Source organism: Culex pipiens, chromosome 1 (assembly GCF_016801865.2).
Source record: "Culex pipiens pallens isolate TS chromosome 1, TS_CPP_V2, whole genome shotgun sequence".
Lineage (NCBI taxonomy): Eukaryota > Metazoa > Arthropoda > Insecta > Diptera > Culicidae > Culex > Culex pipiens.
The window spans coordinates 6,198,811-6,213,206 of NC_068937.1; the positions used below are offsets into that span (position 1 = coordinate 6,198,811).

Sequence of the window (14,396 nt, forward strand, 5' to 3'; positions counted from 1 at the left end):
TCGGCCGTTGTTGTTTTAGAAAGGAAGGTGTAGTGAAAATTGGGTTTTGGGATGTTCGAAGGAAAATTGTATGCTTTGTAAAAATAGTAATATAAAGTTAAAACTATTGAAAAAAAAAACACAAACAAATTCTTGGAATTGATTACGCTTGCGTTTGAAACTTTCAATTTCAAGTAAATCTTGCGCTCAATATTTGCACTGGTTTGTTTTTGCACGTGCACTATTTTTATGTTCGGTTTCGTGATAAGACAGAGGTCCTCTCTCGCCAGGAAGCTGGAGATGATTACAATAGGGTGACCAACTGAATATTTATTAAATCTTGAATAGTTTAAATTTTTCATCAGATTGAAACTTTTACAAAAACAAAGAGAATTTAAAAATCCACGAGCCCAATTAAAATTTGAAAAAAAATAAACGCTTTTGATAGTCTGAGTAATTTTTGCTACGTTTTTAAAATTGCCAATATTCAGTTTTCCATTCAATTTTGTGGGCTGGTCAATGAAAATTCGAAAATCTGTATCTTGAGAAAGAATTGGGATTTGGTGTCTTGGGCAAAATTGTAGGATATTACAAGGGTTTTCAGGAAAAAATGTTTTTTTTTTCATTTGAAAGTTGATTTAAAAAAAAAAAATATTTTTATCATATATTTAAGGGAACTAAAAAGTCAGTTCTGGCACCAAAAAAGGTTTTTTTAAAACTGATTTTTGAAAACAAAAATAATAAAAATATTATCTGACAAAATTTCCAAAAAAAAATCATGTTGGATGCGCAATCAAATTTGCAATTTAAATTGGCTTTACATTTTTTATGAAAAAAAAAAACAAATTAAAATGGATGGTCCCTCAAATTCAAGCCCACTTTACTGTACAATTCAGAAGTGGTTTATTTTTCGAAATATGTTCAGTTTTTTGCAATTTTAAATTAATTCATGAGGAATAGCACATTGGATATAGGCTCGGAAAAATCTCACTTTAGATATCAAATTTCGAAAAAAAATATTGTTTCATCTTATTCTGGTTGACGAGCTTTGTTACGGCCCCTAAACTACTGTAAAGTGATTTGAAATTAAAAAACAAATGCATTTTGTAATTCAATAGACAATCAATCATCCCCATTTATCAACTTGTGTTATCTCGGAAAATAAGCTTAAGTTTTCAATGTTAAAAATATATTCTCTATAAAAAAACAAATCAAAAATTTTAAAATCAAGATCAAAATTTCAAATCGTTTCAGCCCTTTTCAAATGTAACTCTTTATTGTGAAACTTCGAAATTATTTTTAATCAAAAGATCCGAAAATTTGACAAAAGTTTCATTTTTTTCACATTGAAAATCGAATCAACAGTTTTCGAGAGATCGCGAGTTTAAAAAATAGTGCTGATTTGATGACAGTGGGAAAAAACTAAATTTTCACAAAAAAAATGTATGGGGCTGTATCCAGTATCAATAACCTGCTTGATGGACATATTAAAAAATATTAGTTTTTAAATTTCCTTAGCTTTAAGAAACAATTTTCTTCAGGGGTTCGTTTCCTGCAAAAAGTTTTGTTTTTTTAAATCGGTAATAAAAAAACTGAACATTTTCAGAAAATAGCGTTTTTAAACATAATTAACTAATAACGGTGAATTTAATCTTTAAAAAAATTATAAAAAATTCAAAACATTTTTTTTTCCTTTCAAAAGCTAAAAACTTCGGTATCAGATTTTGCACCACCCTAAACCCCTTGTGCATAAGCTGCCCTTTTTAAATCTCCTATAAAATACTTAAATATTTAAAAATATGTAGTTTGGGAATTCAACTTTTAGTGCAAAAAGTAAAAAAATGGGTTTTTCCGTTTATTGCAAATAGTTTTTGAAGTTTCCCTCGACTCTGACCAAAGTCTTGAAAAATGCATTATACATCTGTCCAGCCGTTTTGCCATAATTAATTTCCAAAATATCTAAGTATTGACGAAAAGTTTATTTCTTTCGAAAAATAAAATTTTTGCGGTGCTATACATTGGGATTTCATAAAAAATCAAAACATTTTTAAACAAGCCCAAACATGCTTAATATGATTATTAATGCAGAAAAATGCATTTAAGATTGTTTTCAGTTGATTAGGCTTATATTTTCATGAAATTTTTGAAGTTTTATGGAAAAATATTTTTTCTGCCCACTGATTTTCCAGACCAATTTTGAAGGGGGGAGGGGGACATAAACTTTGAAAAATATTTGCAACGGCCTAATCATAACCTCAAAATTCACCGAAGACACCAAAACGATAAAATAAACCCTTCCTCAGATACAGATTTTCGAACTCAAATTTTCATAATTTACAATATAACGAAGCACAATTTTGGAATGTTTTTCCACTTTATTCAAGTTTTTTTTGGTAAATACTAAAATTTTCATAAAATACCATATTAAAAAAAATAGTTATTAAAATTTTTAAAATAAAAAAAATGCTTTGTTTCATACTCATATTGAATATTTTGAAAATGTTGAATACTTTCAAAAAAATATGGTATTTTGTGAAAATTTTAGTATTTTCAAAAAAACACTAATAAAATAAAAAGCATACAAAATTTCAATTCATTTGATACCCATATTGCAAATTTTGAAAATTTTAGTATTTTCGATAAAATACGGTATTTTGTGAAAAAATTGTACTTTCCAAAAAAAATTCTAATAAATTGAAAAAGTATACAAAATTTCAATTCAATACCCATTTTGCATATTTTGAAAATACAATTATTTTCAAAAAATACGGTTTTTTGTGAACAATTTTGAGTACATATTTTTCTTCGAAACTTAGGCCGTTGCAAATATTTTTTCAAACTTATGTCCCTCGGCTCTGAACAAAGTTGATGGGGGAGGGGAGAGGTTGGGGCAAAAAAGTATAAACATTAAAATTACAAGCCTAGGCTTCAACATTTGGATAAAAAAAAAGTGTTTTGAAATGCATTTTATACGCGCTCAGTTGTTTTCCAATCACTGGTTTTCAAAATATTGTGGTATCGATGGAATTTTTTTTTCGCGAAAAATTAAACATTTCGTCGGACTGTACATTGGCAATTCATGAAAATTTAAAATCTGTTCAAAGGAGTTCAAACATGCTAAATATGATTATACAGCAATTCCATTTGAAAAGAGCCTAAACCGAAAAAAAGTTCTCCGATCGGGCTCAAAATTTTTCTGGGGGTTCCTTGGCCAAAATAATTTGACCCGTATTTTTTTGTTTGGCCATTAGGGTGATCTACATCGTGCTAGGGTGGTTCGAAAAATTGCCATTCTCGTCATTTTTCGCAAAAAGCACTTTTTTTCAAAAAATCATATCTCCGCGGCATTTTATCCGATTTTAGCTGTCTTAGACGCAAAAGAAAGGTGATTAGTTTGGCTATTTTAAAAAAATAGTAAGAAGTTTCAAAAATCTAGCTTAACATTTGAAAAAGTCGTATGAAAACTTAAAATGGCGTTTTGATCGTGTCTGGACCAAAGAGCCTATGTCTGAAAATATGTTTTTCGGATTTCTCGGAAATTTTCACATAATATATCAAAAAATGGCGATGTTGAACCGTACGTTTCCGAGATATGATTTTTTGAAAATAAAAACTGAGTTTTTCGACGCGCCACGCACAAAAACAGGACAATGAAGAAATCTGCAAAAAATCAACATTTTTCACTAAAACTGCGATTACTTAAAAATTTCAGTGATGACCTTTACATGTTAGGGTACCATAAGTTGCGTATTTAATTATGAAAAAAGTGGCTCTTGCGAAAAATGACGAAAATGGCCATTTTTCGAACCACCCTAGCACGATGTAAGTCACCCTAATTACCAAACAAAAAAAATACGGGTCTAATTATTTTGGCCAGGGAACCCCCAGAAAAATTTTGAGCCCGATAGGAGAACTTTTTTTTCGGTTTAGGCTCTTTTCAAGTGGAATTGCTGTATAAATGTAGGAAGATGCATTTTAAATGGTTGTCAGTTGATGAAACATTAATTTGCATAAAAATTTTGAAGTTTTTCGAAAAAAAAAATTTTGTCTCCTGATATAAAATATTTACATCGGCCTAACTAGATTTTCAAAAAATATATTCATAAGGGAAGCATGAAAATTTAACATGATATGGTTGAATTAATCGATTTTAGAAAAAAAATTAAAATAAGTTATCGTCGATTATAGCCGATAGAATTTTTCAAAACAGCGATATCGTTCCGTCATTTTTGGCTATTTTTTTAATTGATCAGTGTTATTAATTTTTTTTTTGCGTGGAGCTTTAACTTTACCCGTCCTAACAAAACTGAGCTAATTTCTGGCAGTTATAATTTTTTGACGTATTTGGTAATTATTTGGTGGTTGCTGAAAAAAGTTATAAAATTATTTGTGAAAAATTAGTGTTTCTCCTTGTCACCTGATTAGCCTAAATTTTCCCACTGACGATACCTTGGAAACTTTTGTTTTAAGTTTCAATGTTAACAAACATTGTGAAATTTGTGCTCTAAAATCTCAAAAAAACTTAAATGCTAAAATAAATGTCAAAAATTAATGTTTCAAGCTCATTTCAAATGAGGAGTTCTCTACCAAAACCGGAAATGGATTTTATTTGTATTTTTTGATTTGGTTCAAACTTTGTGGGGGCCTTCCCTATGACCAAATATGCTATTTTGTGTCATTGGTTAACCCATACAAGTCTCCATACAATTTTGGCAGCTGTCCATACAATAAATGGTATGAAAATATTCAAACAGCTGTAACTTTTAAGTGAATTTTCTGATCAATTTGGTGTCGTCGGCAAAGTTGTAGGTATTGTTGAGGACTTTTGAGAAAAAAATAGGTACAGAGAAATAAAATTGCAGATTTTTTAATCAGCTTTTTTTCACTAAAACTCAATTTCCCAAAATACGTATTTTTTGATTTTCGAGATTTTTTGATGTTTTAGGGGACAAAAATCAACAACTTTTGAGCCATAGAGAAACATGGTAAAAAAATTTGCCGCCGAGTTATAAATTTTTGAAAAAAACTGATTTTTGGAAAAAATCGAAATTTCATGCAAAAACAAGTTTGACATTATTTCTGGAGTTTTTTTTTCGAAAAGGACCTATAAACCAAATTTTAAATTTTTGCTTTTTGGGTGTTTTTAGAACCGCCTTGAGTCAGGGGTATTCAAAAACACCCAAAAAGCAAAAAATGAAAATTTGGTTGATAGGACCTTTTCAAAAAAAAAAAAAAACTCCAGATTTTTTAATGCAAAATTGAATTTGCAATCGAAAAGTTCCTTAAAGATTTTTTGATAATGGGCTCCGTTTTCAAGATATAGCCACCGAAAGTTTGATTTAAGCGAAATATTTGCAGTTTTTCAATTTTATAAAAATAGTGACCATGAGTGAACATTTCTCATAATATTTTTTTGAGAAGTTCAGAAAATTTGCTATAAAATTGTCTAAGAGGCATTGAAGATTGGACCTCGGGTTCCTGAGAACCGCTTTAAGAAAAAGAAACACGAAAATTGAAGTTTTCTAAGTCTCACCAAAATAACCCACCATTTTCTAATGACCATATCTCAGCAAATAATGGTCCGATTTTCAATTTTAATACATGAAAAAATCGTGAAATTTTTTGATCTTTTCGAAAAAAATATTTTGAAATTTTTTAAATCAAGTCTGGCATTTTAAATGGGCGTAATATTCAATGTTTGGCCCTTTTAAAATGTTAGTCTTGATTTAAAAAATTTCTAAATATTTTTTTCGAAAATATCGGAAAATTTTACGAATGTTTCATGTATTATTATTGATAATTGGGCCATTAGTTGCTGAGATATCGTCATGAGAGAATGGTGGGTTATTTTGGTGAGATTAAGAAAACTTCAATTTTCGTGTTTCTTTTTCTTAAAGCGGCTCTATCTCAGCAACCCGAGGTCCAATCTTCAATGTCTCTTAGACAATTTTATAGCAAATTTTCTGAACTTCAAAAAAAAATTTTTTGGAAATGGTCACTTATGGTCACTATTTAAAAAAATTGAAAAACTGCAAATATTTCGCTAAAATCAAACTTTCGGTGGCTATATCTTGAAAACGGAGCCCTTTATCAAAAAATCTGTAGAGTACTTTTCGATTGCAAATTCAATTTTGCATTAAAAAATAATGTCAAACTTGTTTTTGCATGAAACTTCGATTTTTCCAAAAATCAGTGTTTTTTCAAAAATTCATAACTTGGCGGCAGATTTTTTGACCATGTTTCTCTCTGGCTCAAAAGTTGCGGATTTTTGTCCCCTAAAACATCAAAAAATCTCGAAAATCAAAAAAATACGTATTTTGGTAAATTGAGATTTAGTGAAAAAAAGTTGATAAAAAAATCTGCAAATTTTTTTTCCGTGTACCTATTTTTTTCTCAAAAGTCCTCAACAATACCTACAACTTTGCCCAAAACACCAAATTGATCAGAAAATTCACTCAAAAGTTACAGCTGTTTGAATATTTACATACCATTTTTGTACGGACAGCAGCCGAAATTGTATGGAGACTTGTATGGATGAACCAATCACACAAAGTTTGAGTCAAATCAAAAAATAAAACTGGTCGAAATCGGCCGATTTCGTAGAGAGTTGGTCAAATGTTAGGCTGATCTTGGAAAAAATAGAAAAAAGCATGAAATTTCAAAAGTTCTGTAAAAAGGCAAATTTTTTTTCTGTGTTACTTTCGAACTCGTGAAATAATAATTAAAGGTAAAGAATGTGGACAACTTAGTACAACTTAGTTGGAGTGTAAGTGTCACGCTATAATTACGTTTACGAACAAATGATCACCCTAATGAAATTTGTTTTAGAATCGATTTCCAAAGAACCAAACATTCCATCGATCTATCGATTAAAACGGTATAAAATGTGCTGCTGCCATAACAGTCCTGCATCAGTAAACGATCGGTGATTAATTAGTGGCGATCGCGATGAAGTTCACATCAGGTTAGACGATTCCAGTTCTGGCTTTGATGACAGTAGTGAGTTGTGAAAATTTCGACCACGAAGATGAACATCGGATGCACTATTTTCAGAATAGGTTAGACAAATTTTTTCTTCAAATTTTTTTGTTCTGATTTTTTATTATTTTAACAGCTTGTTCAACATCTTTGAACGCATGAGCAACACCCTGAATCGAAACCAAACGCTGCCAGAGGATAGTTCCGGCAATTTGTACATGCTGAACATCGTTAAGAGGTAGTTTGTTGTGTTTTTGTTGTTTCAACTAATTTGACAATGTTTAACACTCGCAGCCTCTCACTGAACGCTCCCACAAGCAATTTGACCTACTCTGAGCAACAATCTTTGGAACTCCGGATGGTCAAGCTGGAATCGCTTGCTACAACTTTGCTCCAAAATCAAATATCGCTCCAAGATCAACTTGCCATCTTGAAGCAATCGGGAGTCACCAGTGGTGACAAAGTGCACCCGCTGGATCCCTGCCAGAGTGCCAACTCCTCCGGGATGGTCAACTTGCGGGAACTCCGCAAAGAGGCGTACTGCGAGATGGACTTCCTCGAAGGTGGTTGGATCGTTTTTCAGCAGCAGGTGAGCTCGGCCCTGAGCTTCAACCTTAACTGGGCCCAGTATCGGCTTGGGTTCGGAACCGTCGGGAAGGACGAGAATTACTGGCTCGGGCTGGAACCGGTGCATCAGATCACAAACAGTGGCGACTACGAGCTGGCGGTGGAGTTTACGTTCGGTGGCAATAAGGGCTTTGCGAGGTATTCGCAGTTTAAGCTTGCTGGAGAAGTGGACAAGTACCGGCTGTTGATTGGCGGATATTCGGGAACTCTGGCCGATGGGTTGGGCAACCGAAACTATGCGAAATTTTCGACCTACGACAGTGACAACGAAAATTACAAGGAAAACTGTGCGAGTTATTGGTCGTCGGGCTGGTGGTTTGACACTTGCAGTGGGGAAAGGTGAGAAATTTTGGACCTCAAGTTGTATTCAAGAAATTAATGATTTTTTTTTGCAGTGCCCTGAATTACAAAACGCCGTACTGGTCTCCGATGGGCTATGGAACTTTCAGTAGAATGATGATGCGTCGCAAGAAATGAGATATTTAAAATTGTGTGAATAAATGTTGGTTTACGAGAAAAACTTTCCTTTAAAATAGATCATCTTTGAAGGGAAACTAACTGTAATAATTTTCAACCCAAAAAAAAATCAGCAAATTTGGAGGTCAGAGGCAAAACAAAAATAAAAAAAAAACATTAAAAAAATAAATAAGAAAAAATAACAATAAAAATTACAAAAAGTATAACAAAAATAAAAATTAAAACAAACATAAAAAAATATAACAAAAATAACAACAAAAATTACTACAGAAATTACACCAGAAATTAAAAAAAAATACAGCAAAAAATTAATAAAAATTACAAAAATATTAAAAATGACAAAAATTACAAAAATTACAAAAAAAAACAAAAAATTCAAAATTTACAAAAATTACAAAAATTTTAGAAATTACAAAAATTTTATAAATTACAAAAATTTTATAAATTACAAAAATTACAAAAACTACAAGAATTACAAAAATTACAAAAATTACAAAAAATACAAAAATTACACAAATAACAAAAATTACAAAAATTACAAAAATTACAAAAATTACAAAAATTACAAAAATTACAAAAATTACAAAAATTACAAAAATAAAAAAATAAAAAAAAATAAAAAAAAATAAAAAAATTACAAAAATTACACCAGAAATTAAAAAAAAAAATACAGCAAAAAATTAATAAAAATTACAAAAATATTAAAAATTACAAAAATTACAAAAATATTAAAAATTACAAAAATTACAAAAATTACAAAAATTACAAAAATACAAAAATACAAAAATACAAAAATACAAAAATACAAAAATTACAAAAATACAAAAATTACAAAAATACAAAAATACAAAAATACAAAAATACAAAAAATACAAAAAAAAATACAAAAATTACAAAAATACAAAAATACAAAAATACAAAAATACAAAAATACAAAAATACAAAAATACAAAAATACAAAAATTACAAAAATTACAAAAATATACAAAAATTACAAAAATTACAAAAATTACAAAAATTACAAAAATTACAAAAATTACAAAAATTACAAAAATTACAAAAATTACAAAAATTACAAAAATTACAAAAAAAATTACAAAAATTACAAAAATTACAAAAATTACAAAAATTACAAAAATTACAAAAATTACAAAAATTACAAAAATTACAAAAATTACAAAAAAAATACAAAAATTACAAAAAAAATTACAAAAATTACAAAAATTACAAAAATTACAAAAATTACAAAAAATACAAAAATTACAAAAATTACAAAAATTACAAAAATTACAAAAATTACAAAAATTACAAAAATTACAAAAATTACAAAAATTACAAAAATTACAAAAATTACAAAAATTACAAAAATACAAAAATTACAAAAATTACAAAAATTACAAAAATTACAAAAATTACAAAAATTACAAAAATTACAAAAATTACAAAAATTACAAAAATTACAAAAATTACAAAAATTACAAAAATTACAAAAATTACAAAAATTACAAAAATTACAAAAATTACAAAAATTACAAAAATTACAAAAATACAAAAATTACAAAAATTACAAAAATTACAAAAATTACAAAAATTACAAAAATTACAAAAATTACAAAAATTACAAAAATTACAAAAATTACAAAAATTACAAAAATTACAAAAATTACAAAAATTACAAAAATTACAAAAATTACAAAAATTACAAAAATTACAAAAATTACAAAAATTACAAAAATTACAAAAAATTACAAAAATTACAAAAATTACAAAAATTACAAAAATTACAAAAATTACAAAAATTACAAAAATACAAAAATTACAAAAATTACAAAAATTACAAAAATTACAAAAATTACAAAAATTACAAAAATTACAAAAATTACAAAAATTACAAAAATTACAAAAATTACAAAAATTACAAAAATTACAAAAATTACAAAAATTACAAAAATTACAAAAATTACAAAAATTACAAAAATTACAAAGCTGGTTTGCAACGGCGCATAACGTCAACAAGCCACCTTTTCGCATGTTTTATTTACCAACAAAAAGTCATCTCAATCAAAGAAGGTTGCACTCTCTCTCTCTCTCTCTCCCTTTGTTTTCGCCCACCTCAAGGTGGGACTGTGCAGAGTGTAATTCCAAAGAAAAACAATGCATCAGCAGCAGGATTCTGGCCAGCAGTGTTGTTTGCCTGTTTGACACCCCATTGTCGGTTCCGGCGGCAAATGTGTTTGTTTACCAGCGCAACATTGTTGACAGTCTTGTTAACAAGCGGTGACCGCTGCTGCGGGTAAGGATACGTCAGTCATGTGAGGGGGTCTCTTCGTAATTGAAGCCCTCCTGACATTGTTGCAGCGACGAGGAAGCTGCGCGATCCAAGATGGCGGCGGCGACAGCTGTCACTTTGCTTGCAAACTCTCGCGCTCGCGTTCTAAAAAAAGCTGACCCGCTTTTCACGCATCCGTCAGCGGCTCGTCAAACTCACCTATTTCTGGGTTCATCACACGGTCCAAAGCGAGTCTTCTTTCTCTAAACATTTTCTGACAGCATCATCATCATTTCCCGGCCCGGAGGTTTGTCTAAACAGACAAAACGCGCGCCCGTCTGTCTTTTTTCGGTCTAGTTCGAGTTCATCGGCACGGGACAAGTAGGCGATCGTGTGTTCAAACAGAACCTGTGCGAAGAAACGCACCCGTCGTCGGCCATCGGTGAAACGCAGTAGGCTGGGCTGGGCAGCAGAAGTCGTCGGGCGACAGTGAAAGCTATTTTTGGCGGTTTGGCAACCGCAGAAGTCAGAAGTTCGACTAAACTAAACAAAAAGCACTGCGGGGCCGGTTGCCAAGCGGAACGATGCCGCCAGTAACGGATTTTGGCCAGAGTGGAAAAGTACTGGTTCTGGCGGCAACACTTGGCAACTTTCAATTAAGTGGTAGTGGAAAGCTGGCAACACTTGGTAAACTGCAACCCTTGGAAATTTAAAATTATTAGCAATTAGCAAATCTTAAGAAATTTTTTCAACACTTGGCAACTCTTGGGATCTTGCAACACTTGGAAAATTGCGACTCTTGCAAACTTGGTCAACACTTGGCAACAATCGACAACTTTGCCTTTCTTTCGATAATGTCTCAATTACCTTCCCAAACCCTTCCATAATTCCTCTCGAAACCGCAGAAGGCCATGAGAAACTCCCTTCAGCCATCTTCAGACGAGTCTACCCTTTGGCATCGGATGTCTGCTGCGGCCGCGCCTCCTTCGATGGTCAGATCGATCTTACAGAAATGACACTTTAAATGGGTGGACACTCCGAAAAAAAAACCCCAAAAACATAATTAAACCAACTAGCAGTGTAACGGCTTCGTGCCGGGTCTTCACGGTTCCCTTGATCTTCCTGCCAGGGTGGGAGGGAGGAGGTGAGGGGTGCGAGAAAAGTCATTTCCAAGTCGGCACAAAATGAGCTGGAAGTTGTTTGCGGTTGATAAATCACGGAAATTGTGGGCAGGTGAAAACAACCAGCAACAACGAAAAAGAAACGCTGAGATCTTTATGAGAAATGGTGGTTTCCTTCGGGTTTCGTTTCCTGAACATTGGAGAGGGAAGAAGGCTTCGTCCAAAAGAGTTTTACGACAGGAAATTTTTAAAATATTTTCCAGCATTACAATTTTTGGTATAAAATGTATAAAAAAATAACGTAATTTTTATGTAAATACTCAAATGTACTCTTACAATATAGGTGAGCAGTTCTCTTAGATTTCGGTCATTCGATTTTATTGTATTTTCTAATCCGACTGAAGCTTTTTTGGTGCCTTCAGTATGCCCAAAGAAGCCATTTCGCATCATTAGATTGTCCATATAATTTTCCATACAAATTTGGTAGCTGTCCATACAAAAATGATGCATGAAAAAAAATGAATGAAAATGCTAGTATTTAAAATTGAGGTGAAAAGTCATCGTTTGTGATTGGACACTCAATAATATTTTAACACACATTTTTTTACATGGAAAAGAAATTTGAATAAATATAAATAAAAAAAAACTGAAAAAATTATAATAGGTTAAAAAAATTGGTGATTTTTTTTTAATTTTTTTTATAATAATACAAAAATTACAAAAATTACAAAAATTACAAAAATTACAAAAATTACAAAAATTACAAAAATTACAAAAATTACAAAAATTGCAAAAATACGAAAATTACAAAAAAATTCAAAAATTTCTACAATGATAAAAACATAATTTTTTAAATGTGTTATTTTTGTCTTTTATTGTTTTTATTTTATTTTCATCGTTCTTGTTTTCTCTTTTTTTTAATCAATTTGTAATTTTTGAGTTAAAAAAGTTTGGATTAATCCTGTCTTTGCCTGTTCAATTAAACAATTTGACAGTTAAATTTCAGGATTTCTGACAGTCAAGAACCTTCACTGGTCAACGCGTCGCTTCCTTTCCATCACAATTATCTCAAAATTTGAAGAAAACTCCAAACAAACCATAAACAATATGCCAAATTATTAATAATTCATAAGTATTCGAGCAGAACAGCGCAACGTCCGTGCCTGACTTGGCTCCCTTTCCTACTCCCCAGACCGGAAAAGGGCAGTCCCCACCTTTTCTTCCCTGGAAGGTGACTTGATCGAAATCATCTGGACACGAAAACCCCGACTCAACGAATAATTACTTCCACCGAAGTTCTGATCGATTTCGGGCGATAAGAACGCCATCTTTGCTTAGGACAACTTCCAACCGGGCGGGTTCAACGGTTTTGGTCTGTTTTCGGTTCTTCCGAACCGGAACCGAAGTAGGCTGAAATATTTATGGAATTGGTTACTCCGAAGAGGAAAGAAAAAGAAGAAAAGTGAGATTTATGGTCGTCTTGCCTCAGGTGCGGCACCTGAGGGTTAATTAGAGTGCGATGCGTTGCCTGAACAACCATGTCACGAATTTTAAGATTTTGACAGTGCGATAAGAGGAGAACGCACAATTAGTAGAGGTGTGCTAAACTATCGGGGTTTTGGCAAATTGCGCCGCCAGCTTATGTGAGTAAGTTATTAGCGGAGCAGGTCGAAAAAAAAAGAAGTCGCCAAGTATGGCTAATTTGGTGCGTAGTCCGAGCGCCCACTTGGTTGCGAAACGAAACGTTTACGCATTGTATTTGTGGAAATTTGTTACAGCCGTTTAATTAGGGACCGATTTCAGTAATTTATTGCTGCCTTGAAGATTGTTATCAGTCGATTAGTTTCAAATAATTTGACATAAAATAGGAGAAAAATATCTTTTTCTCTGCCCATTAGTGTAAAAATGTCTCACCTCGATTTTAATCACTTTTGAAATATTCAATCCAAATCTTTTAATTTAATTTCTTATTTTGACATTTTCATATTTTTGTTTTTTTTTGTATTTTTGTATTTTTGTATTTTTGTATTTTTGTATTTTTGTATTTTTGTATTTTTGTATTTTTGTATTTTTGTATTTTTGTATTTTTGTATTTTTGTATTTTTGTATTTTTGTATTTTTGTATTTTTGTATTTTTGTATTTTTGTATTTTTGTATTTTTGTATTTTTGTATTTTTGTATTTTTGTATTTTTGTATTTTTGTATTTTTGTATTTTTGTATTTTTGTATTTTTGTATTTTTGTATTTTTGTATTTTTGTATTTTTGTATTTTTGTATTTTTGTATTTTTGTATTTTTGTATTTTTGTATTTTTGTATTTTTGTATTTTTGTATTTTTGTATTTTTGTATTTTTGTATTTTTGTATTTTTGTATTTTTGTATTTTTGTATTTTTGTATTTTTGTATTTTTGTATTTTTGTATTTTTGTATTTTTGTATTTTTGTATTTTTGTATTTTTGTATTTTTGTATTTTTGTATTTTTGTATTTTTGTATTTTTGTATTTTTGTATTTTTGTATTTTTGTATTTTTGTATTTTTGTATTTTTGTATTTTTGTATTTTTGTATTTTTGTATTTTTGTATTTTTGTATTTTTGTATTTTTGTATTTTTGTATTTTGTATTTTTGTATTTTTGTATTTTTGTATTTTTGTATTTTTGTATTTTTGTATTTTTGTATTTTTGTATTTTTGTATTTTTGTATTTTTGTATTTTTGTATTTTTGTATTTTTGTATTTTTGTATTTTTGTATTTTTGTATTTTTGTATTTTTGTATTTTTGTATTTTTGTATTTTTGTATTTTTGTATTTTTTGTATTTTTGTATTTTTGTATTTTTGTATTTTTGTATTTTTGTATTTTTGTATTTTTGTATTTTTGTATTTTTGTATTTTTGTATTTTTGTATTTTTGTATTTTTGTATTTTTGTATTTTTGTATTTTTGTATTTTT

General features: G+C 30.0%; 2 protein-coding genes across 6 annotated transcripts in view; both read left to right on the forward strand.

Moving 5' to 3' along the window:
- The window catches only part of LOC120422065 (tRNA dimethylallyltransferase), a 246,745-nt gene that overhangs the window by 64,351 nt on the left and 167,998 nt on the right, over positions 1–14,396 (forward strand). The gene's annotated exons all lie outside the window — the stretch shown is intronic.
- Positions 6,878–8,104, forward strand: LOC120422070 (angiopoietin-related protein 6-like). Its single transcript, XM_039585413.2, has 4 exons — positions 6,878–7,037; positions 7,094–7,195; positions 7,252–7,923; positions 7,980–8,104. Exons 1-4 carry the CDS (start codon positions 6,970–6,972, stop codon positions 8,059–8,061), a joined length of 924 nt encoding a protein of 307 aa, XP_039441347.1. The 5' UTR covers positions 6,878–6,969; the 3' UTR covers positions 8,062–8,104.